The sequence below is a fragment of the Eleutherodactylus coqui genome, chromosome 4 (assembly GCF_035609145.1).
Source record: "Eleutherodactylus coqui strain aEleCoq1 chromosome 4, aEleCoq1.hap1, whole genome shotgun sequence".
Lineage (NCBI taxonomy): Eukaryota > Metazoa > Chordata > Amphibia > Anura > Eleutherodactylidae > Eleutherodactylus > Eleutherodactylus coqui.
This window is the reverse complement of record NC_089840.1, coordinates 49057570-49084594: the sequence shown is the minus strand read 5'-3', so window position 1 is coordinate 49084594 and position 27025 is coordinate 49057570. Positions and strand designations below refer to the sequence as shown.

The following is a 27025-nucleotide window of genomic DNA, read 5'->3' as shown; positions in this document are numbered from 1 at the left end:
AGGACTACTACCCTCAGGAGTTCTAGAGGAGTCGCCAGTTAACTTGGATAGTGTGAGGGGTTAATTCTAGATTTTCTCCTGTCTCAAAATAAAATAGAGGAAAATAAGCTTTAATTTCACTGTCTGAAATTAATATCTTTCTGTATCTCTTTCTGTTCTTGTTATTGACCCTCCCTTTTCTCTCACACAAATTCTTATCTACACTCCCTTTTCCCTCCCTTCTGGGAAAGTATCCTTGAATACTTTTTACTTTTTATAAACTGATCATAATATGTTGATGTACTGTCCTGGGAAACCAGGTGTCTTTGAAAGGAGTATTGTTAATTGTTCATCCAGATGTCCAGCAACCCTGGACATGCGCAGTGATTAAATCTTACGCAAGCAACCTTTATATATATTCTGTACTTTCCAAATAAACTCACTTCTTCTTTGGCTAACCGCATACCCATGTGGTCATCCATCTGAGTCGTCAATGAGTACTCATATCTAAGACTAATTCGGAAGCAGACAGCATCAGCTGAACGGTCTGTCTAGACCAACCTAACATTACTTGGCGCCCAACGTGGGGCAGAGGCTAACTCCTTACCTGCAGCCGATACCTGACGACCCTACCTGCCGACCAGCCGGACCAGAGGCCACGGGACCCCAGATCTACAAAACACCGATGTAAGGTAAGCCCTTGACTTGCCACTCCAGCTCTGGGCTCCCCTGACTTCAGTCCCGTGTTGACAGGAGGTGAGTCGCTGCATGTTTATAGGACGCTTCTGCCTGTTATTTACGGTGTTCTTAGTAACCGTGCCAGACGGAAGAACCCTTGTGTGTATATTGCCATGCTGTCTGCTGTGTGCTGTAGAAATTATTGCTTTTTGCCAGACTCATAATGTTAGCTGTAATTTGTAATAAGATTACTAAAAGCCGCCCAGCAAGGCAAGCAGTGGTCCTTCCTCTCTGCCCGTAAGAAGTAAAGAGATTGCAAATAAGTGTCCTGCCAGTCGCGCACTTGGCAGAAGGGACTGGCCTGATTTACCCGAAGGAAGCTGTGGGCATCCTTATACTGCGTGATTGAGGTAAAAACAAAGGGACAAGTCCATAGTGCAAATAAGTGTCCTGCTAGTCGCGGACTTGGCAGAAGGGACTAAAAGGTCTGTGTGACCGCCAGATTTACCAGAGGAAGCTGTGTGCATCCTCAACACTGTGTGATAGTGGTAAATCAAGAGGTAAGTCCAATAGTCAAAATGGGGTCCAACCAGTCTAAGACTTATCTGACACCCATCGAGATAATACGAGACGGGGAAGGGAAAGACATCAATAGGCAAGCCTGTAAAGTATATAAACAGATAGGACTTAAAAAGACGGGAATCTTTAACTATGAGTTCTGGCAATAGTACGGGAAAAAGCATGAAAGATATCAGAGACGCCGGTTTAGAAAAAGGAACAGACAATATGGGAAACGTACAGGGCAAGGAGTATGCCTATATGGAAACAGCTAGAGAAATAGCAAAAGACAGAGAAAGCAAGTTAGCCGTGGGGAGAGAATGTAGTAAGTTGTTGAGAAAAGCAGGTGTTTAGAATTTTGGGAGAAGGGAGTCTTAGACCAGCAAGTTTGGGAAAGATTCAGAGATAGACAAAAGGTTGGTCAAAAGTATGTTAGACAGATGGATTGAGGCAAGTGTAGATACGGCAGTAATGGGTTATCAGAGAAAGGGAATTCTTTTATAGTCTGTGTTCCTTTGGAATGTTATGTAATCTAATCTTTGTTGTACGTCTTAGTCTCCTTCATACAAGTGTAAGAAAGTTATACCCCACTCACATCTTCTGTGGGGGATTTTAAGAATACAAGGGTTAAAAATGCGGAGAATGTTGCGCTGTTAGAAGCGCTTAGCATGTTGTCTTTTCTATGTGTTTAACTATCCCCTGCCGTCTGTGTTTCAGAAATATACCTCTTGTAATTACTAGAGATGAGCGAGCACCAAAATGCTCGGGTGCTCGTTACTCAGGACGAAATTATCGCGATGCTCGAGGGTTCGTTTCGAGTAACGAACCCCATTGAAGTCAATGGGCGACCCGAGCATTTTTGTATTTCGCCGATGCTCGCTAAGGTTTTCATGTGTGAAAATCTGGGCAATTCAAGAAAGTGATGGGAACGACACAGCAACGGATAGGGCAGGCGAGGGGCTACATGTTGGGCTGCATCACAAGTTCCCAGGTCCCACTATTAAGCCACAATATCGGCAAGAGTGCCCCCCCTCCCAACAACTTTTACTTCTGAAAAGCCCTCATTAGCAATGCATACCTTAGCTAAGCACCACACTACCTCCAACAAAGCACAATCACTGCCTGCATGACACTCCGCTGCCACTTCTCCTGGGTTACATGCTGCCCAACCCCCCCGCACGACTCAGTGTCCACAGCGCACACAAAAGTGTCCCTGCGCAGCCTTCAGCTGCCCTCATGCCACACCACCCTCATGTCTATTTATAAGTGCGTCTGCCATGACGAGGGACCGCAGGCACACACTGCAGAGGGTTGGCACGGCTAGGCAGCGACCCTCTTTAAAAGGGGCGGGGCGATAGCCCACAATGCTGTACAGAAGCAATGAGAAATATAATCCTGTGCCACCGCCATCAGGAGCTGCACACGTGGGCATAGCAATGGGGAACCTATGTGCCACACACTATTCATTCTGTCAAGGTGTCTTGACATGCCCCAGTCAGACCGCGGTTTTTAATTCATAGACACAGGCAGGTACAACTCCCTATTGTGAAGTCCCTGTGGACCGACAGCATGGGTGGCTCCCTGGAACCCACCGGCGGTACATAAAAATATCCCATTGCATTGCCCAACACAGCTGAGGTAGTAATGTTGTGCTTAATGCAGGTGGGCTTCGGCCCACACTGCATGCCCCAGTCAAACTGGGGTTCTTTAGAAGTGGAAACAGATGCATTTATATTTCTCTGTGGACCCACAGCATGGGTGGGTGCCAGGAAGCCACCGGCGGTACATAAAAATATCCCAGTGCATTACCCAACACAGCTGAGGTAGTAATGTCGTGCTTAATGCAGGTGGGTTTCGGCCCACACTGCATGCCCCAGTCTGACTGGTAATATATACCTTAACAGTAACCTCGTTGGTGGTAATGTGGTGGTGACTGCGGACCTGGTTTCATGTAGTTGGTTTTCGGAATGTGGCCAGGATTAAGTGGGCCGTGGCGGGGGGATGGTGGTGGTGCTCTCTTGTTGTGTCGTTAAAGGTGAAATTCTTGGACTGCCACCAGACGGACCAATGCAAAGGTATTTGCCAAGAATGTTTTCATTGTTGGAGGAGGAGGGGGATGTTTTGGAGGCACTATGTGTCCTCTACACGTGTCCGTGGTTATATGCACCTTAACAGTAACAGCGTTGGTGGGAAATGGCCTCGCCGCCATCATGTCTTTGTGAAGCCTCTGTTTCCACACCCCAGTGACATACCATTAGCAGCGGTATAGGCAGAGCCCACAATTATTAACATTTCAGCGGTAGCATTAGGGACAGGCCCCACTAACATATCACTAGCAGCAGTATAGGGGGAGCGCAGTCTTAGTTCCATTTCAGTAATAGTAGCACTCAAGACAGGCCCCAGTAACATTCCCATTGCAGCAGTTTAGGGAGATAACAGTCTCTTTCACATTTCAGTAGCTGCAGTATAGACATTTATGTAGCTAAAATGTAGGCCAACCCCACACACCTTTCTGTACCATGAGTGCAGGCGAAGAACATAGAAATTACTATGATTACACTGTAGGTGAGGGCCCAAAAAAATTGGTGTACCAACAGTACTAATGTACCTCAGAAAAAATTGTCCATGCCCAACCAAGATGGCAGGTGAAACCCATTAATCGCTTTGGTTAATGTGGCTTAAGTGGTAACTAGGCATGGAGGCAGCCCAGTTGAACGAAAAATTGGTTCAAGTTAAAGTTTCAACGCTTTTAAGAGCATTGAAACGTATAAAAATTGTTTAGAAAAATTATATGAGTGAGCCTTGTGGCCCTAACAAAAATTGCCCGTTCGGCGTGATTACGTGAGGTTTCAGGAGGAGGAGCAGGAGGAGGAATATTATACACAGATTGATGAAGCAGAAATGTCCCCGTTTTGGATGGTGAGAGAGAACGATGCTTCCATCAGCGGGTGCAGCCTACGTATTGCTTAGGTATCGCTGCTGTCCACTGGTGGAGAAGAGAAGTCTGGGGAAATCCAGGCTTTGTTCATCTTGATGAGTGTAAGCCTGTCGGCACTGTCGGTTGACAGGTGGGTACGCTTATCCGTGATGATTCCCCCAGCCACACTAAACACCCTCTCTGACAAGACGCTAGCCGCAGGACAAGCAAGCACCTCCAGGGCATACAGCGCGAGTTCAGGCCACGTGTCCAGCTTCAACACCCAGTAGTTGTAGGGGGCAGAGGCGTCACCGAGGACGGTGCTGCAATCGGCTACGTACTTCCTCACCATCCTTTTACAGTGCTCTCGCCAACTCAGCCTTGACTGGGGACCGGTGACACAGTCTTGCTGGGGAGCCATAAAGCTGGCAAAGGCTTGGAGAATGTTCCCCTGCCTGCGCTGTACATGCTGCCTGATCTCTGCGCCTCCCCTGCTACCTGGCCCTCGGAACTGCGCCTTCTGCCACTAGCGCTGTCGGATGGGAAGTTTACCATCAGTTTGTCCACCAGCGCCCTGTGGTATAGCATCATTCTCGAACCCCTTTCCTCTTCGGGAATGAGAGTGCAAAGGCTCTCCTTATACCGTGGATCGAGCAGTGTGTACACACAGTAATCCGTAGTGGCCAGAATGTGTGTCACGCGAGGGTCACGAGAAAGGCATCCTAACATGAAGTCAGCCATGTGTGCCAGGGTACCTGTACGCAACACATGGCTGTCCTCACTCGGAAGATCACTTTCAGGATCCTCCTCCTCCTCCTCCTCCTCTGGCCATACACGCTGAAAGGATGACAGGCAAGCAGCATCTGTCCCCTCAGCAGTGGACCAAGCTGTCTCTTCCCCCTCCTCCTCATGCTCCTCCCCCTCCTCCTCAACACGCTGAGATATAGACATGAGGTTGCTCTGACTATCCAGCGACATACTGTCTTCCCCCGCCTCCGTTTCTGATTCCAAAGCGTCTGCCTTTATGCTTTGCAGGGAACTTCTCAAGAGGCATAGCAGAGGAATGGTGACGCTAATGATTGCAGCATCCCCGCTCACCATCTGGGTAGACTCCTCAAAGTTTCCAAGGACCTGGCAGATGGCTGCCAACCAGGCCTACTCTTCTGTAAATAATTGAGGAGGCTGACTCCCACTGCGCCGCGCAAGTTGGAGTTGGTATTCCACTATAGCTCTACGCTGCTATAGCTCTAGAGTCTGGCCAACATGTGGAGCGTAGAGTTCCACTGTGTGGGCATGTCGCACAGCAGTCGGTGCACTGGCGGATTAAACCGATGTTGCAGGGTCCGCAGGGTGGCAGCGTGCGTGTGGGATTTGCGGAAATGTGCGCAGAGCTGGCGCACCTTTCCGAGCAGGTATGACAAGTGGGGGTAGCTTTTCAGAAAGCGCTGAACCACCAAATTAAACACATGGGCCAGGCATGGCACGTGCGTGAGGCTGCCGAGCTGCAGAGCCGCCACCAGGTTACGGCCGTTGTCACACATGACCATGCCCGGTTGGAGGCTCAGCGGCGCAAGCCAGCAGTCGGTCTGCTCTGTCAGACCCTGCAGCAGTTCGTGGGCCGTGTGCCTCTTATCTCCTAAGCTGAGTAGTTTCAGCACGGCCTGCTGACGCTTGCCCACCGCTGTGCTGCCACGCCGCGTGACACCGACTGCTGGCGACGAGCTGCTGCTGCTGACACATCTTGATTGCGAGACAGAGGTTGCGTAGGAGGAGGAGGAGGGTGGTTTAGTGGAGGAAGCATACACCCCCGCAGATACCACCACCGAGCTGGGGCCCGCAATTCTGGGGGTGGGTAGGACGTGAGCGGTCCCAGGCTCTGACTCTGTCCCAGCCTCCACTAAATTCACCCAATGTGCCGTCAGGGAGATATAGTGGCCCTGCCCGCCTGTGCTTGTCCACGTGTCTGTTGATAAGTGGACTTTGGCAGTAACCGCGTTGGTGAGGGGGCGTACAATGTTGAGGGAGACGTGGTCGTGCAGGCCTGGGACGGCACATCGGGAAAAGTAGTGGCGACTGGGAACCGAGTAGCGCGGGGCCGCCGCCATCATGCTTTTGAAAGCCTCCGTTTCCACAAGCCTATACGGCAGCATCTCTAGGCTGATCAATTTTGCAATGTGCACGTTTAACGCTTGAGCGTGCGGGTGCATGGCGTCGTACTTGCGCTTGCGCTCAAACTGTGGCGCTAGCGACGTCTGGACGCTACGCTGAGAGACATTGCTGGATGGGGCCGAGGACAGCGGAGGTGAGGGTGTGGGTGCAGGCCAGGAGACGGTAGTGCCTGTGTCCTCAGAGGGGGGTTGGATCTCAGTAGCAGGTTGGGGCACAGGGGGAGAGGCAGTGGTGCAAACCGGAGGCGGTGAACGGGCATCGTCCCACCTTGTGGGGTGCTTGGCAATCATATGCCTGCGCATGCTGTTGGTGGTGCCTCCCCAGCTGATCTTGGCGCGACAAAGGTTGCACACCACTGTTCGTCGGTCGTCAGGCGTCTCTGTGAAAAACTGCCACACCGTAGAGCACCTTGACCTCTGCAGGGTGGCATGGCGTGAGGGGGCGCTTTGGGAACCAGTTGGTGGATTATTCGGTCTGGCCCTGCCTCTACCCCTGGACACCGCACTGCCTTTTGCAACCTGCCCTGCTACTGCCCGTGCCTCCCCCTCTGAAGACCTGTCCTGTGTAGGCGTTGCACACCAGGTGGGGTCAGTCACTTCATCGTCCTGCTGCTCTTCCTCCGAATCCTCTGTGCGCTCCTCCCTCGGACTTACTGCCCTTACTACTACCTCACTGCAAGACAACTGTGTCTCATCGTCATCGTCCTCCTCACCCACTGAAAGGTCTTGAGACAGTTGCCGGAAGTCCCCAGCCTCATCCCCCGGACCCCGGGAACTTTCGAATGGTTCGAATGGCATCAGTGACGATAAACTCCTCAGCTTGGAGAGGAACCACTGCTGCCCAATCTGAGCAGGGGCCCGAGAACAGTTCCTGGGAGTCTGCCCGCTCCTGAGCATGTGTCATTGTAGTGGAGTGAGGAGGCTGGGAGGAAGGAGGAGTAGCAGCCAGAGGATTTGGATTTGCAGCACTGGACGGCGCAGAACTGTCCATCCACGACAGGACCTGCTCACACTGCTCATTTTCTAATAAAGGTCTCCCGCGTGGACCCATTAATTGGGCGATGAATGTGGGGACGCCAGAAACGTGCCTCTCTCCTAATCGCGCAGCAGTCGGCTGCGATACACCTTGATCAGGAGCTCGCCCTGTGCCCACACCCTCACTTGGGCCTACGCGTCCTCGGCCACGTCCACGTCCTCTAGGCTTACCCCTACCCCTCAGCATGCTGTATTACCAGTGATTTCCCAGGCAGGAAATAAATTGGCGCAAGCCTGCAGGACAAATACAATTTTTCCCTTTTTGGGAAACGGAGGGCCCACTGACTATATTCAATCAGATAAGATATGTGTTGCACAGAAATGCAGTTATATGAAGTGCAGCAGAGCAGTTACTTTTCACAGGCAGCAAATAAATTGGCGCAAGCCTGCAGGACAAATACAATTTTTCCCTTTTTTGGAAACGGAGGGCCCACTGACTATATTCAATCAGATAAGATATGTGTTGCACAGAAATGCAGTTATATGAAGTGCAGCAGAGCGGAGACTTTTCACAGGCAGCAAATAAATTGGCGCAAGACTGCAGGACAAATACAATTTTTCCCTTTTTGGGAAATGGAGGGCCCACTGACTATATTCAATCAGATAAGATATGTGTTGCACAGAAATGCAGTTATATGAAGTGCAGCAGAGCAGTTACTTTTCACAGGCAGCAAATAAATTGGCGCAAGACTGCAGGACAAATACAATTTTTCCCTTTTTTGGAAACGGAGGGCCCACTGACTATATTCAATCAGATAAGATATGTGTTGCACAGAAATGCAGTTATATGAAGTGCAGCAGAGCAGTTACTTTTCCCAGGCAGGAAATAAATTGGCGCAAGACTGCAGGACAAATACAATTTTTCCCTTTTTTGGAAACGGAGGGCCCACTGACTATATTCAATCAATAATATATGTCTTCTGGCCCTGCCTACACAATTTTCTCCCTGTAGTATTACTGCAAGGCGCAATGCTCTGCAGACAGCCGATTTTGAAAAGAAAAAAATATGCAACACTGCTAACAGCAGCCTGCACAGTACTGCACACGGATAGATGTGGCCCTAAGAAGGACCGTTGGGGTTCTTGAAGCCTACACTCACTCCTAACACTCTCCCTACCTAACCACCACTTCTGTCCCTGTAGTATTACTGCAAGGCGCAATGCTCTGCAGACTGCCGATTTTGAAAAAAAAAAAATTTGTGCAACACTGCTAACAGCACCCTCCACAGTACTGCACACGGATAGATGTGGCCCTGAGAAGGACCGTTGGGGTTCTTGAAGCCTACACTCACTCCTAACACTCTCCCTACAGCAGCACCAGCAGCAGCACTTTCCCTCAGCTAACTCACAAGGCATCTGAGGCGAGCCGCGGGAGGGGCCGACTTTTATACTCGGGTGACATCTGATCTCCCCAGCCACTCACAGCAGGGGGGTGGTATAGGGCTTGAACTTCACAGGGGGAAGTTGTAATGCCTTCCCTGTCTTTCAATTGGCCAGAAAAGCGCGCTAACGTCTCAGAGAGGAAACTGAAAGTAACCCGAACACCGCGTGGTGCTCGTTAAGAGTAACGAGCATCCCGAACACCCTAATATTCGCATGAATATCAAGCTCGGACGAGTACGTTCGCTCATCTCTAGTAATTACTAATGATTAATGTTGTTTAAAGTCTGAATGTTCTTGCCGCTTTCCAAAAATCTTAGCTATTGTTCTGTTTCATAGAGAGATAAAATTCAATGTCATAGAAGAAAGACAGACGTTGATGAAATAAGAAACTTGTAATGAATTACGTGAATTATACGGTCTTAAAAATAGAAAACACATAGGGATTTTAAGGTATATTTTTGCTTTTTTGGTAAATGTCAGTTCTGTGATTGGTTGGACGTCTGTATCACTGCTAAATGCTGTTAGTACTGTACTGTCTCTGAGAGAATGTTCTGTAGGAGAAACACGCAGACAGCCAGTATCGGAGGGGTGGAGCTAGATGATGTAAAAGTACGTAATGTTTCATCCCTCTCTTCTCCCAAAGGAGGGGGTGAGAAGCTTGGGCAGTTAGGAAAAGTTTTTTTTTTCTTTTCTTCTCAAATTTGATGAGACATTGCAGGCAGAATCAGATTAATAATGAATTTGCTTAAGGAATATAAAATTTAAATGTGGATAGATGTTTATGGATTATTCTGCCTTGTTGTAATTCATGTCTCTGTTATTTGTACTGATATCTTACAAGCCTTATCTGCATCCATCAAATTCTCACCAGATGGATCGGTACGGGTTGAGATCTCAGGTGACAGTTCAGAAGAGTTTTGTAAACTAACTGCTCTCTTGGTGGATCCGGCTCATGTATTTGTCTTGACAACCACTGCAGAAACTCAGCTTTCCGCAGGTCCTGACAAATAGTAAGCCACCTCCAATTCTGCAAAACAAAGGTTGTTCTCCTGGGTCATCGCTTAGCCCAAGGAACTGGACATCTGACATAGGGACAAAAGGCTGCTGTCCAAAAGCCATACCTTGTTTCATACTGCCGCCCATGGATCCACTCTGTTTCCTCTCTTATGCAACCACTCTATGACTGTCTTTCAATCATTCTTTTCTCTCTCACCCCTGAAGCTCAATTCTCAGCTGTCCACCCTTTTACACTTTACCATTTATTCTTTTCTGTACTGAATTTTCTGGCCATATGATGACAGTATTGGCACAAAAGCACAGGGGACAACCACGACCACTTGGATACTACTCCATGAGGCTGGATCCAGTGGCTCGAGGAGCTCCCTCATGTGTTTTTGTGGTGGCAGCAGTACAGGCAATGGTTGACAAATCTTCGGAGTTGGTATTGGACTACCCCCTAGTGGTCCTTACCCCTCATGACATCCGGAGCATATACACGCAAGTGCAACCCAAGCACTTATTTCTGGCCTGTCAAATCCAGCTACAATGCGCTCTTGTCATTCTTTTCAATGTTACTACTACTTTGAACCCGGCTACTCTCCTTCCAATTAAGTATCCTAGTTCAAAGGGGGGGAGGAGAAGACATAGGTGATCTAGGTATTGCAGGTCAGCTATTTTTAATTTTTTTTTTTGCAACAAGGTTCTGATCTGTTTGAAATAGAATACCAGCCTGATTGTCTAGCAGTAATCAGTGCAAGGGGTTTCAGGAGTGCCAATTCAGCTGGCAGAAACTGAACCGCTAGAGGTAATGTTTAAAGGGTCGCGATGCTCACAAGCTTCCTTGTGCTGGAAGGTCCTGAAAGCATATTGGGAACTGATGTGATAGGACCCTTGGGATGTTGTATCAAGCTTCACCCGTCCGGTGAGGTTCGTATACACCCCGGGTCTGAAAGTCACCCGACCTTCTGTCGGATGGCAGCAGACCAAGCGACACCTCTCCCTGTCCTCACTCTTACGCACGCAGAGGAACAACTCTTAGTGTTGTTCCTTCGAGCCTTTGGGCTACCAAACAGACGGACCTCGGCAGTCTGTCAGTCCCACCGGTAATGGTTTACCTAAAATAAGGGGAAAAAGCCCCCTTGGTCCGTCAGTACCCCCTGGCACATGTCCAAGAAGATGCAATTGCAGACACTGTCTCTTCTTTATGTCAACTTAAAGCCCTTAAGGAATGTGTCTTCCCAGCGAATACCCCTTTTGTTCCCCGTTAAGAGAAAGAGTATAAAGGGCCAGCCAGACTGTCAGTATTTGTTTGCATTTATTTTCAGAGGAAAGCAGTACTGTTGGACAGTGCTGCCATAAGGGGCACAGAATAGCCCAAAACCAGTTCACCAGATGCATGAAGCTGGTATTAGATGCCTGGCCAATTCACAAGGGCACCGCCCTCTTGTAATATGCTGATTACTTACTTTTGTGTGCTCCTGACCCAAATAGTTGCCTCAATGCATCACTAAGCCTTTTGTGTTTCCTCCATCAGAGTAGAATGGCTGCAAAGCCAGCAAAGAGAAACTTCAGTTCTGCAAATCTCACGTAGTGTTCCTGGGCCACTGCCAAGGTCCAGGTACCAAACACCTGACGCCGGAATGCACGAAGGTGGTAAGTGACATGCAACTTCCCACCTCCCATGCTCAGTTACGTACCTTCTTGGGACTGGACTCATACTGTCGGCCGTGGATACGCTCTGCCTCCATGACCATGCAGCCTCTGTACGACTGTTTGGGTTCACGGCCATTCGCCCTGACCCCGCAGGCCGAGTCAGCCCTCCATCAGCTGAAAGTACAGATAACCAGTGCACCTGCACTGGGGCTGCCAGACTATGACAAACCCTTCCAAATGTACGTCACTGAGATGGCGGGACACGCCACCGATGTACTGACACAAATGCATGGTGACAAAAAGCGACCTGTAGCATACTACAGTGCCCATCTTGACGCGGTGGTTAGAGGGTCTCTATCATGCATCCGAGCGGTTCTAGCAGTTCAGGCACTACTGGACAAAAGTTCTGATGTTGTCCTAGATGACACCATGGTGATCTACACCCCACATGACATACATGGTATCCTGACTCAGGTAAGCCGTCGTCATCTGTCTCTTGCCAGACAGATAAAAATGGAACTCGCAGTGCATTCCTCCTCGAACATCTCATTCCAAAGGTGCACCACCTTGAATCCAGCCACCTAACTTCCATTAGGTGACGTAGATTCAAATGGGGGAGTAAGTACAGGGGACCCAGTTGTTTTACAACTCCCTGACTGACGAACAGGAGGCATTTGACACGGGAAACCAGCATGACTGTGTGGCCCTTATGGCCCAGGAAACGGCTGGGTTTGCGCATGTCACAGACAAGCCCCTGCAGAACCCCCAGTTTGAGCTGTTTGTGGATGGATCCAGATACCTGAATGACGAAGGAAGGTTTGTAACAGGTTTTGAAGTAGTCACACTGAATGTGATACTTGTACAAAAACCACTGCCGCCACACATGTCAGCGCAGGAGGCTGGGCTCCATGCTCTAACTGAGGCCTGTACAATTGTAGAAGGTACCACTGCTAACATCTACACTGATTCCAGGTACGCCTTTGGTACTGCACACGATTATGGACCCATCTGGCGGTCCAGGAGCTTTCTCACGGCACAAGGCAAGCCCATTAAGAACGGTGTATCAGTAGGTAGATTAATGCAAGCCATCATGTTGCCCGAACAGGTGGCCACAATAAAGGTTAAAGCACACACGCAGGGGCAGTCACCGGAGAGCAAGGATAGGGAAGCCAAGGCTGCAGCTCTCCTGGACAGGACTCGAGACCCCCCAAGCCCTGCGTGCTGTTAGTTAGGTCTTGGTCACACCACTCTTGTTGATGTGGGATTTGGCGTCACACAGGATGAAGTGGAGCAGTGGACCAAGGCAGGAGCCAGGTACGTAGATGATGTATGGAAGTTGAGAGACAGAGTGTGTTTACCAGCGGCTGCCTACCCCCACCTTGCCGTCCTAGCTCACGGGAAACTGCATGCCTCTAGGAATGCCATGGTTTCTGTTGTGGACAAGGTATGGTATGCTCCTGGGTTCGACAGGTTGGCGAAGGCATATGTGAAGGCATGTGAAGTGTGCACCCTGCACAACAAGTGGTGAGGACCCTCCCCCCCCCCGGAAGTGCACACCCAGACCACTGTATCCTTTTCAGAGATTACAAATCGATTACATCCAGTTTTCCAAATCAGGCAGGTATGAGTACGTCCTTGTGTACGTGGACCTGTCCAAAGCCACCGCACAATGCACAGTGACTAAACTTGTGTCAGAACTTGTATGTAGATTCGGGGTACCAGAGACAATTGAGAGTGATAGAGGTACACATTTTACAGGTGAAGTGATGCAAGAGGTGATGTCAGCCCTTGGGGCGGAACAAGCGTTTCACACCTCATACCACCAGAGTTCAGACAAAGTTAAAAGACTAAAATGGTACGCTTAAGTTAAAAGAAGTGTTGTTTGGCTCTATGCCAAGATTGGGGCTGTATCATCCACAGGCCCTACAGCAGGGCTATGACACAGTAGCCGGATATGTAAAGCACCTGTGTGACCAACTAACAGTAACACAGAATCTAGTCTTTTTCTTCCATTCCAGACCCAGACAACTTAGAGGGATCACACTCTCTACAACCTGGAGACTGGGTGGTCGTAAAGAGGCATGTCCGGAAATCCCTAGGGCCCAGATTCAAGGGGCCCTATCGAGTCCTGCTGACCATACCCACTTTGGTGAAAGTTGAAGGAACTGTTGTTTGTTTTGGGACTAATGGGACTTTTCCCGCTCTGCTTTGCCCCCCCTATGAGAAGGAAAATGAAGAAAATTTTGTTTATTGATGGACTTTTTGGACTCCTCACTCCATGCTTCGCCCCTATGAGAGGATGCAAAATGACAATGCCCAGAACCACTTTGTTAGACACCACCAAATACTGGTAGATGGACTGAACACCTCACAGGTGAAAGACTGTTGGACTTGCACACACACCTGGTGCCACTAGTCTTCCTTTGCTGGCTGTTCCTGTTCCGTCGAAAGAACTGCTTGCATGGACAAATGAAAATTTAGAAACCAGAGATAGCTGGTGGGGTAACACATTTAGCCTTCTGAACCCTGCCAATTGGTCCTCTGGTTTAGGAGGTTGGTTCATGGGAATTTTACAAAGTATGCTTCAAGTAGTGATGATTTTGCTTGTCATATATGTTGCTTTAAAGTTAATCATGTCTTGTATCACACGTTGTAGTAAAAAGGCTTTTGCTAAACTTTAACCCAGATGGACTTTGGGACCACCACATGACTCTAGGGAATCTGGCAGGAGCTGGCACCACTCGGGTGAAGTACCTAGCATGATGGTGGACCCTATGTCCAAATTAAACTTTCCTTAAGGGCAACTAGAGGATGACCTACTAGTGAATGGCCCGCCCTGATAAGCATGTATCCACCCACGTACCTGTGCCACTTGCTAACTCTAGCAAATCACAAAGAAAAACCAACATAAGAATAAACCAAAAACCTCCAAGAATAAATCTCAGTGCAGAATCTCTGAACTTAAATGAGAGGACCGCTGAGAGAACCATGGAAACTGGATCCAGTGATGTCCTTAGAGTGGCCCAGAACAATGGGGCCCCTCAGAAATGCATGGAATGTGTAGTCTGTATTGTCTTTGAATGTGGTATGATTCAGCAAAATGTGTATTGGTGTTTGCAGGAAAAAATGGGTTAATGTCTGCAAATGAGCTGTCTCTGTCTGAAAATGTATTGTTTTATGTTGTGAGTTTTTGGTCACTTGACCATGCTTTATATTAGTGTTTGCAGAATGTGAGTGAGAGAGTTAGTCTGTTCTGAGCCTGGGCAAGAGTCAGTCTGGAGCTTTGCTGAGGAGGGCACAGGCGAGTCTGCTATGTCCTAGGAGAAACTCTGCCTTGCCTTGCTGAGGCCCAGAATGGAAGAGGTCGAGCAGATGGCCTGATAGCTGCCTGAGGACTACTACCCTCAGGAGTTCTAGAGGAGTCGCCAGTTAACTTGGATAGTGTGAGGGGTTAATTCTAGATTTTCTCCTGTCTCAAAATAAAATAGAGGAAAATAAGCTTTAATTTCACTGTCTGAAATTAATATCTTTCTGTATCTCTTTCTGTTCTTGTTATTGACCCTCCCTTTTCTCTCACACAAATTCTTATCTATACTCCCTTTTCCCTCCCTTCTGGGAAAGTATCCTTGAATACTTTTTACTTTTTATAAACTGATCATAATATGTTGATGTACTGTCCTGGGAAACCAGGTGTCTTTGAAAGGAGTATTGTTAATTGTTCATCCAGATGTCCAGCAACCCTGGACATGCGCAGTGATTAAATCTTACGCAAGCAACCTTTATATATATTCTGTACTTTGCAAATAAACTCACTTCTTCTTTGGCTAACCGCATACCCGTGTGGTCATCCATCTGAGTCGTCAATGAGTACTCATATCTAAGACTAATTCGGAAGCAGACAGCATCAGCTGAACAATCTGTCTAGACCCCCCTAACAATAGCATCGGAAGATTGGTGCCGGGACCAGGACCGACAGATAACGGGACTGCAGATTTCTCCTGCCAACCCGAGAATCCTCCCTGCCACACAGCATAACGAACTGCTTATTCCAATGTTGTTGGTTGTAAAGCGTTTATGGACTGTTCCTTTCAACTTATCTGCAGTAAACGAGCTTTGCTGTCCCTTTCCGGCTCTGCTCCTTAAAAGTTATCCCTGTAAGTGGACTGTTTTATTTACAATATGGTCTGGATCCTCTGCAGTGGATAAAACGGTGGCGTCAGACGTGACAAAGGACTTAAGGTAAACCCTTAGTTAGGTTACCCCATTTAATAGCCTGCCCTCGGTTCCTGGGTTGGGTCCCCTTGCTACCCTCAGGGTGGAGAAAGACGGTAGAACCCCGTGACAAGGCCCAAACTCTACCCCACTGTCTCCTAGGCTGAGGGCTTGCTCCTTGGACACTGCATCCTCACTCTACAACAGAAGGAGGCTGTACTGAAATGGACCAGCACTGAACTCAGGCCAGGAAAGAACTAATAATCCCCACTAATTGCCCCAGGTGTATAACAACCGCTGACACACTCATCAGAGTCTAAGATGATAAATGCATAGTGAGGGTTCAAACTGACACAACAACTACATGCTCTTTCCTTGGAGCATAGTACTACAATTTACACAGGTATTGCAGAGTCGTTTTCTGCTGATAACCTTAAAACCCTTACCCCTTACACACCCCTTCCAACCCCTCGCCCTTCTCCTCCTTAAATAAAACGCAAACAACTATTTTGTTGGATAATTTTGGCCACGGTATCCATTTTTATTACAAAGCATATTCAACATATATAATTATTTTAATGAAAAAAATCAGTAACATTACACCTACGAGGGGAGGTCCTTGGAGCCACAAAATCTGGCACCACAAGTTTACGTCCAGCCGCTCTCCACAGGCTCTGTGGCACCACTTGCTCTTACATGGCTAGACTAAGGCCCCAACCTGCCACCTCCATTGCTGCTCCCATGGGGTGAGAAGCATAACGGGAGCTGTCAAGGCTTAAACTAGTCAAGGCCTTGCGAAAAACTGCTGTAAACTGAAATTTGGACAGAAAAGATTTGGACATAACTCATGATGCAATAACGGACACGGTGCGACCCTATAATCAAAAACCCGGGCACATCAACGCCCCAACACATGCCAAATAACAATTCCTCACCCTCTAGCCAACTAGCCCATCTTGGAATGGCAAATCCATACTTCAAGCTGATCTTTGAAGGAAATCACATCCTTCTCCAAAAGACCACCTCCCACCGTCGTGGTGGGAGAAACAAATTCAGCCAATCGTAGTGCCCCAAGAAAAGGTAATGCAAAGCCAGGTGAAATAAAACCATCTTGTAAGCATTACAACACACCTTTTATAATACTACCCCCAGTCATTCCAATAATTGAAAAAATACAGGCTTATGTTTGTCCGATTGCCCCTTCCACTTTCAGAAACCTTTCCCTGCCTGGCCTACAAGAAAATTCTTTGTCATGTCCTTCACCCTTCGCAGTTTAAAACCAAAATCCAAAGCTGCTGTGAAGTCATTAACCTTGGCTTCAAACCAGTCCACAGTGTATGCCTCTCCCAGCCAATACAATATTGCTTCCACTCATTATCATCATCTGTCCTTATGTCACCTAATGAGACCACCTAATTTTCCCATTTCCAACAAGCTGCTTTATAATTTGTCAATGTACCTGGTGCCAATGATGCCAGAATCGGATGGCTCGCTGCTCACCAACCAATTTCCAAAGCCATGGTGGTCGCATCCTCCCTTTTTCCTCTACACCCAGAGCTAATGATTGAAAATGCTCCCACTGAAAGCGCGCGCGAAAGAGTCCACAATTGAATTCTCCACACGATATATGTATCGCCACTACCCATTCATTTAGGGAAAGAGATCGTAACACTAAATAATGCAGCAAACTAACTACCGAGAAAGAGGACACCGTTGAACTGTTAACAGCCTATACCACCACCATATTGTCACAGTGAAACCTGATCTTCTTGATGAAAAATCATTCGGTCCATAGCGTCACCATGACAATAATAGGTCTCAAGCAGCACTAAATTCTTCACCAATCCTAACCCAATTCAACTTTTCAATTGACTCCAGAATCATCAACCACCTACCATTATAACATTTCATAAAAGACATCCACACCTCCAAATCTGCCTTATGTTCCTTCCCCAAATGAATGTAATGATGGCCCACTTTCCCTTCTGATGTGGCGGCTGCAAAAGATCGAAAAAATACTGGGGAAACAACCAAATCTGGAAAAGGATGTTCCCTGAAAAGCCCCACCATGTGACCCAAGAGCACCCCCTATTCCAGCTTTTCACTGACTACTGCAGCATACATAAGGGCAGTCTGGAGATTTTTATTCGAAAACAAACTCGATGTAAAGGGGGTGGAATCCTAAAACTGTCTTGAATACGTAAAAAACGGCGCTTTAAGCCTTTTAGGGCACTTAGTTAGAAAAGGAACGATCTCTGGAAGTTTCACTTACATCTTCCCTTTGTCCACCACAAAAGATAAGCGTTAGGAGTCCTAACTTAAGACCCATCTGAAAGCTTGGTCACCTGGACGTTGGTAGATGGGCTAATATGATTTGATCAAATTATATACCTAGAAACTTGCATTATTTAATGTGGTTAGAGTATTTATTATAGGTATGTATATTTCTGATAGCAAATGTATTTTGAGTGCTGTTGTATTTTGCAGCCATGGTTTAACGTGCACTTATACAGCAAGCATACAATGACATGCATAATGCATTCCAAGATAGTGGATGCTGCAATTTTTTGTGGCTCATGGGAATGGCATTGCAGTGTCTGAGGAGCGGGCCCACAGCCGACAGGTAGCGGGGTAAATAATGGCCTTGTCATGGGGCTCTACCATCTCCTCCCCTGGGGGTAGCTCAGGACCTAACCACGTTACTGACAGGGGGAGATCACAGGGATGTAACTGGAGGTTACCTGATGCTTTCTCTCTTAGTAAGAAACAACATTCATTACCTAAATGCCAAAAGAATGTTGAGGGATGGTGAGAAAAACCCTGGAAATTACAGTTCTTTCAAGCTGGAACTGTTGAAAGTAATATGAGCACTTGCTAAAAAGTACATTACCTCTTGTTGAGAGCAGAGTTCATACTATTGACTGACAACGACCCCCTAATGTACATAGACACGGTCAAGTTGATAGCCTTGGAGCAGGGCTGGATGGCCAGACTCAGCTAGTTCAAGGACAAAATGTAGTACTGACCGGGCTGTAATAACAGAAACACTGATACCCTCCGTTATATTTTTGTTTCCATTTACTTGTTTCAGTCTTCTTGTGGTTTGACAATTTCTACTTAGACTCTTATGTTAACCCTCATGCATGTGGCATGTATCTGTTTTCTCTCTTAGGGCGCCCACCCACTGGCGATTTTTTTTTTCTTTGCGTTTTTTCTCAAGAGCAATTAGAATTGAATGTACTCCTGTCCACTGGCGTTTTTTTTGCGTTGCGTTTTTTAACATAGGAACTGTCAGTTGCATATGTGTCCTTATTTTTCTCCTAATGCACCCATGAAAGTCAATGGAAATTAATGGAAAAGCCACGAAAACGCAGCGAAAACGTGGCAAAAAACGCTGTGAAAACGCAGCGTTTTTCACGCACGAAAATCGCAAACGCCAGTGGGTGGCCGCCCTTAGAGGGTTTATTTAGGTAAAGCATTGCTTTGGTTAAACTTTATATCCTGTGTAGAGTGCCAAAATGCAGGGATTAGACATCCATTCCTCTTTTTGCTTAAGTATAAAATTTCTGTGACACTTGAGGTGTAAAATTAAAAGTCCATTAGCAGTGATAAGATAAAAAAGGATGAGCAATTTATGGTGCATCAACTTTTTAAGACACTGAACCAAAACTTTCAACTTATTCTGATCCCCCTTCTCTTCCCTGTATTCTTCTCTATAGTGACACTTACCTGAGGATATAACTTCCGGGTACAAGAACACTAGACTCATCAGAAACGTTACTGAACACAGACCGTCCATTTCCTAATTCTGCTGTGGGAAGAGGGAGGAAACCAATACATATAAAAATAAACTTCCTGTCCAGCAAACCTTCCACCCGTCATATAGACTCTTTAGGGTTTACTACACATTATGGTTACCAACAAAAGAATATCAGATATCCTGTTTGAGAAAGCTTTAAAGCGTACTTGCAGCTTCAGAAGAATTTCAGAACAAGCTGCCATGTGCATTTACACGAGTAACAGCACCATTTCTGGCCATATGACTTGCATACCATATTTATCACCAGTATTCATGTCTGCAGGCTGTATCTCTAATTTTCAGTTTTCTCTAGCTGTACGTTTATGTGAGCTACCCCCTCCTCCTCCTTCTTTTCCCTTCTCCTTCTCTGCTCTGCTCTGCGGATGGATGAAGTAATCTTTCCTGCAGGGACAGGATAAGGTGCTGCCTATTCACTAATCACCAACCTTGTAGAACGAAGAGTATTAACTAAGCTGAAGAGAAGTAAAAGGTCGTGGACTAAAGGCGCAACACATAATAAAAAGAGAATATTTCAATAAGTGACTGACCCATTCTTCTTTATTAGATGATTAAATACAACCAATATTAACGTGTGTTGGGCAACCCCTTCCTCAGAAATGGCTGTGAGTAACTGCTATTGATAAAAATGAAAGGCAGGCAAGGCGTAATGAAATAGTGAAAGGAGAGGGGAGGGAAATGCACATAAAAAGCAGGTGTCATTTCATAGTAAATCTGCATTATGTTCCACAAGATTATATGTAGATTATGCAGTAAGTAAATAAGTATATGGAAATATAATTAGGGCGATAAAAATGTGCATTTAAAAACATTTGTTACTCGTTGAGGAAAATAATGCTAACTGGCAAACAGCAGCTTATTAATATACTTAATGGTCTTGTAATAAAAAATGCTTTGTATTATGAACAGAATAGAACAAATAGGAAATGTCTAACAAACAAAAATTATAGAGCATATTTTTTAATCTTTTTTAAGATGGAGAATAATAGTAAAATAAAAAACACAGATAAATTACATAATGAATCCAAAAATATCTAATATACTAATGGCAATAAGAAGATACATGAATAGATGAATAAATAATTAGTATAAAACATTGGTATAAAATGTTCAGGGATGTAGAAAATATAAAAATATATAGTAATTTTCTATTTTGACTATATGAAATATATCACAAAGCACAGTGATTTCCTTTAGTTTTGCGTTGAATATTCCCAAAAAAATCTTTTCCCCTTTAGGAGATATATGTATATATTTTTGTATCTAATAATGTTTTTTTTTGTATATATGAAATGTTATACATACTATTATGTTCACTGACACTTACTTTTTATGTAAATTTCCCTCCCCTCTCCTTTCACTATTCCATTACACCTTGCCTTTCTTTCACTTTTATAAATATTACTTTCTCACAGCCATTTCTAAAGAAGGCGCTGCATCACCGAAAGGTGTTATTTTTGGATGTTTTTAATCATTAAATAAAGAAGAACAGGTTAATCACCCATTGCAATATTTTCCTTTTATTGCAAGTGTTCCGCCTACAGGCCTCATTCACATGAGTGTTGCGTCGTTAAGCTAGCCGCATCGCGTGGATGAGGGAATGCCCTGACCAAGTCACGGCTTAATCTCGTATTTTCTTGCCCATTTACATGGCCGGATGCGGCATATATGCGCAGCATCCCGGATTTCTGTCAGATGAGGAGAGAACCTTCAACTGGCTCAATAGAGCCAGCTGAAAGTGTAGCAGCACGAGTGCTGCTAAACTCCCTCCCCCTCCGTTTGCTGGCAGCTCCCGGCAATAGAAGCTCCCATAGAACCTCTTTAAAAAACCTTCAAAGATTTTATATATAGCGTCATATTTTTGTAATAACTGTATATAATAAACTAAAATATCCTCGTCATAAATAGGTTTTGCAGATGTGAAGTAGAACTGTTACCTGACGCTTCCTCCCCGCCTTACCTTCGGATAAAGCACCCACGGGTGCACTAGGAACACATGCTGACTGCAGGATACATTTCTGAATTCAAACAGAGAAAAGTAAGAATATGTTCATTGTTCAAATTATTTTTATTACGTTTTCAATATATTTTCAATAAACAGTCATAATACAACATCATTCCAGAGCTTCTTTCGTTTATGGTCATGAAGCCTGCACAAACAACGGTTACTGCCACTGGTGTCTCCTATCCCCAATTACCTGGAAACCCTGAGTATCCGCTACCGGGCCAGATGTTACTATGGCAAATTGGCTGAGACAGGAGAGCCGGCGGTAGTATACACACTGGAGGCTATTTAATGCTTTTAAACTTAATCAACTGGGTGGGAGGAAGGGAAAAGGTAGGATTGGGGAAGGAGAGGGGGAGGGTTATCGCCAGCAGTTGGGCACTCAAAAATATTCTTCAGGTGTTACGTAGAACGAGTAAGTCTGGGTAGGGACAACTCCTGTTTAGAGCCAAGAGTTCAACTCTGTGGAGTTCCTAAACAAGATCCAAGATGTCCAAATTGTATAATATTTTTGGGTTCTACCCTTGTCTGTTGCAGCTATTTGGTTTATATTGTCAAGGGCTTCCAGCCACATGATCCTCGTGGGAGGAGACGAGGATTTCCATAGTCTTGGTATAAGCTGCCTCATGGCAATGAGAAAAAATTTAAGGGTGCTTTTTTTGATTTTTGAGAGAGGTACCGGAATCATGGACAATAAGGCATCTTCTAGTGTGAGGACCACAGATTCTCTGTAGATCGAGTTATAGAGATTAGTGATCTCCTGCCACAGGGGGAGGACCAGAGGGCAGGACCACCAGATATGAACAAAATCTCCTGTTCCTCTGGAACATCTCTAGCAGGTGTCCGGGGTCTGAGGGAACATTTTTGCCAAAAGTGAAGGAGTCCAGTATCATCGAGACAGCATCTTGTAGTTTGTCTCTTGGAGTTTCGATGAGATTGCAAGTGAGTGAGTCAGTGTGAAGGTTTTCTCCCATATCTTCCCCCAAAAGGATCTCCCCAGGTTCCTCTCCCAGCCCCCAATGAATCCCATCACATCGTCGTGAGTCTCTAGTGCGAGCAGAAGACTGTATAGTGTTGATATACTCGCTTCTCCCGATGTGGAGGAGACACACAGACGTTCAAACTGGGGGCAAGGAGAGAGGCCAGTGAGCCTTGAGATTGGATAAAGTGTCTGATCTGCAGATATTGATATCACGCTCCGGTCCAGGGGCCTCTTACTCTCAGAATCTCATTCATTGGGCAGACTCCCTGTATCGATATAACATCTCTGACTATAGGGGTGAGAGCGTTCCTCTCTATCAAAAGGGAGGGGCTCTCCAGAAGTGTTGGGAATTTGGGATTACCAACCAATGGAGTAAGGGCTCCAGGACGGGAAACCAGACCCAGGCGCGAGGCAAAGCTATTCCAGGCATCCAGCATATGTCCCAAGAGAGGGGTTAGCATGGGTGCCCTATTGGCAACTGAGGGCGGAAGCCAAAAGGATCCCATTGCAAAAGCATGGGAATTCTCGCATTTCAGGCCCACCCAAACGTTTGGAGGACCTGTTGTGCAGGATGTCCATGACAAACCTACAGATGGCCACATTGTGGTAAAGAGAGAAGCTGGGCAGACCCACCCCCCATAACCCTTCCTTCGAATGAAAGTCTTAAATTTAACCCTGAGTCTTGTGCCGCCCCATACATACTCCATAGAGAGCTTGCAGAGTCTGATCAGAAATGATTTGAGGAGCTTTAGCAGGAGGGTTTGGAAAAGATATAAGAATTTGGGCAAAGAGTCCATCTTTAATGCATTTATTCTCCCAAACCACGATATCATGAATGGTCGCCATTTCTTAAGGTCCTTTCCAAAGCTATCCAACATTGGCCTAAGGTTCATGTCAAATAAAGCTTTAGGCTCACTGGTGATATTTACTCCCAAGTATTTATAAGAAAGACTTCGGCAGCATCCAGGGTGCAAATTGATATCCAAAGTTTTATTCCCCCATCACAGAAAAACAGGCTTGTTCCGTCATCGCCCAATATTTGTTTTTTTGGTGATCAGGATTCAATCACCTGTCTCTTTGGCTACTGCATAATCTATGCCCAACCCCTGGAGGGATATACAATTTGTGCTGCTGGCAACCTGCTTTCTCTGGACTTTGCTGTTGGATCCACGTAAGCGTGCACAAGAAATATTGGGCGATGACGGAGCAAGCCTGTTTTTCTGTGATGGGGGAATAAAACTTTGGATATCAATTTGCACCCTGGATGCTGCCGAAGTCTTTCTTATTGCTGCATGTGTTTTTGGTGATCAGGATTCAATCACCTGTCTCTTTGGCTACTGCATAATCTATGCCCAACCCCTGGAGGGATATACAATTTGTGCTGCTGGCGACCTGTTTTCTCTGCACTCCCAAGTATTTAATGTGGTCACTCCTCCACTTCATAGCAGAGAAGCTGTTGACAGCTGAGACTACCTCCGGCGGAATAGTTATGTTTAGAATTTCGGATTTGCTTATATTGACTTTGAAATTACTAACTCTGCCGAATATCTCGAACTCCTCCAACGCAACCAGGAGAGCAATCCGAGGATTTGTTATATATATTAGTAGGTCATCTGCGAAAAAATGGAAAAAAGAGCTTGAACAGGAAGTCTTGAAAACCCAGTATGCTTTGAAATCTTTGCCTGGGATGAACCTTGCTGATGCAGTATCAGTAGGTTGTGTCTTCTTGCTGTGCTCAGTCTTGCTATGGTGTATGACCTATCACATGAAACTGTCTATCAAAACCTCACCTTTGTAGCAGTTTGGCTGTTTCTCACCCAGTTTTAAGCCTCCTACACAGCTGTTTCTGTTTCAGTAATGACTGCCTTTCAACCAGAATTGATGCCGATTCGAAGGCAAAGGGTGGTCACACCAAATATTGATTTCATTTAGATTTCTCTTTGGTTCAGTCACTTTGCAATTTGTTTAATTGACAAAAATAAACTATTAATGCTTCTATTTTTGAAAGCATTCTTACTTTGCAGAATTTTTTCAACACCTGCCTAAAGTTTTTGCACAGTACCGTTGTTGCTAGAATGTTACCCGGCAGCTATCATATGTGTGCTCGTATATTGCTGCTAGAATATTACACTAGTGGCTATTGTACATGTAGCACTCTAGTCAGTTAGCCTGCATAAAGTATGCATAGTTGAGGGCGAGCTGTGTAGGATGAGGATGTAACCTAAATGTAGATCATTGAATCATTCATGGTTAACTGTGCATTACGGTATTTGTATAAGCTGCCCTCTGGGTCCGGGCCGAGTGTGTGATGTCCATATCCCCAACACAGTGACAATTAGGGAATGCCCTGCAACTGGTCACAGGGGTGGGTGGAGCCTGTCTGTGTACGAACACATCCGAAAACACGCTGTGCCCTATAGGTGGTACCAAGTGAAGTATAAAGCTGGTTTCCCACATCATGTACTGGTTGCAGTTTTTTTCCACATCAAAATTCTACGATGATATACAGTAAAACTGTATAAAATTAAATATTATTAAATTGGGTTTTTAACAGGGCCACAGGGGTGGAGGTCTGCAAGGTGATCAAGTAATGTTTGTGGGATTTAAGGCTACATAAAGTATACTGATTACTCCAACAGCAAAACAATCATGACACATCAGCTGACCCATCATCATCACGGAGCGTGCTTTAGGTGCCCTACCCACTGTTTGAAGGGGGCACGTCTCATGATGCTACTGCTTGAAGGAAGATCATATGCATGCCTTGGCCGACTAAAGTGATGCGCTCAGGAATGCGGCATCTATGATTCCACCAGGGCAGGGAAGCCTTAGCCACGTGACCATACTGGGATGTAATCGCCCTCCATGATTTACGGGCATCATAATTGCAGTATGATTTATATATCGCTATAGAAGGAGCCGTATGATGTGAGTAAACATGATTATAGTGTGATCTCTTTGGAATGGTGTATCTAACATCACAATATGCTGTTTGTTTTTCTCAATAGCGTCATATGTCCATGGTAACCGACCCCCTGTCAGTAGATTAGGAGAGGTGGGAGGTTTCCAAGGGGATGAGTTGAGGGAAGGTACTCAGTGGTACTAGGATCAGAACTGGGCTATATAAGACTGAACTTACCCCGCTCAATAATATAGCCCTCAGTCCACCATCAGGGCTGATGCCGATACGACCTCTCTGCTCTATATCTATTATTTTTCCATGGTTGGGGGTATTGGGCTCTTTATTAATTGGTTGGTTCTGGGGTGATTGAACTCTAAACTTTTAGAGTAGTGTATTAGTAGCATAATTTATGCAGTGCATACAGTTTAGGGACAATAGCATGAGCATCTACCTGAAGCATCTTTCTTTGTATTCGTCATCTATATTTTAGGATGACGGACCTATGTATGTGCTGCATATAACTTAAGGATACTAGCCAGAGCATCTGCCTGAATAACCGGAGTATCTACCTGAAGCATCTTTGTGTGGCTCTTTACCAATGGCCTGGTTCTAGAGTGATTGAACACTAGACTTTTGGAGTAGTGTATTGCTAGCATACTTGATGCACTACATAGAGCTTAGGAATAGTATCCTGAGCATCTGCCTGAAGGATCTTTGTGTGTGATCGCCATCTACACTTTAGTTATCAGATTGGTTGTCATGTGAGAAATTGGTTGATATGTGAGAATATCCATTACTTATTAGGTTCCTGAAGAGTTGTTAAGTCCAATAGAAATGCTTCGAACCTATGAACCTGTGTATCTAGAACCCATGAATCCATGATGAACCTAGGTTGGAATCTGTTTCAGGGTAGATTCTTCCAGAAAGAGGATTTTTTCTGAAGTGTGTAGTTTCTTTTAGAGTAGGTTACTAACGGGGGGAGGGGGGGGGAGGGGGCGGAGCCTGGCTGCTGAGCTAGATGGTGGTCTGAGTACTGACCTCCCTCTCAGCGGTGCCTTCCAGGGCTAAATACAGCAGCTACAAGCAGCGCAGATGGGGAAGATTACAAAGGAGAGAGGAGGGGAACCCTCAGGAACACCCCGATCGCAAAAGGGACAAACAGATATGCAGAAATACCTTAAAGAACGGAGCGCGCGCTCCCCCCGCTCCCAGCTAAAGATGGCACCGGCCCGGGAATCTGCAGCATCTGCAGCAGCTCACAGTAAGGCAGAGGAGGAGGGGGGCTCATCAGAGGAGGAAGAGGGAGAGAATGTCTCTAGAGCTTTTATGAGAGACTTATTCTCCCAAGCCCTACTTCCACTCAAGTCAAATCTCACAGAGATCAAGGAGGACCTGAAGCAAATGGGGCGACATGTAGAGGACTTAGAATCCACCTCTGCCTCCATTATCACACACTCATGTGAGATGGAGAAAATCATAAAAGAACAGCATGAGCAGCTCAACAAAACCCTGATAATGCAGGAAGACCTGGAGAACAGGAACAGGCGCAGCAACGTGCACATCAAAGGGCTCCCTGAATCCTGGGCTACTGACTGTCTCCACAAAGTTGCAACAGAGATTTTCACCTCATTACTAGGAGCAGAAAAAGCCGCAGCTATTAATATTGAGCGGATACACAGAGCCCTGCGCCCTTTACCCCCTGCATCAGACCCCCCAAGGGACGTGGTCTGCAAATTGC

At 46.1% G+C, this 27025-nt stretch overlaps 1 protein-coding gene across 1 annotated transcript in view; it reads right to left on the bottom strand.

The window, feature by feature from the left end:
* LOC136626466 (cell surface glycoprotein CD200 receptor 5-like) overlaps window positions 1-23231 on the bottom strand; it is a 64264-nt gene extending 41033 nt beyond the window's left edge. The window contains exons 1-3 of the mRNA XM_066601528.1: window positions 23088-23231; window positions 21359-21416; window positions 19311-19392 (exon numbers count right to left, since the gene is read on the bottom strand). Coding sequence (XP_066457625.1) covers window positions 19311-19392; window positions 21359-21416; window positions 23088-23231 — 284 coding nt within the window. The remainder of the gene's footprint in view (window positions 1-19310; window positions 19393-21358; window positions 21417-23087) is intronic.
* Window positions 23232-27025: the final 3794 nt, after the last annotated feature.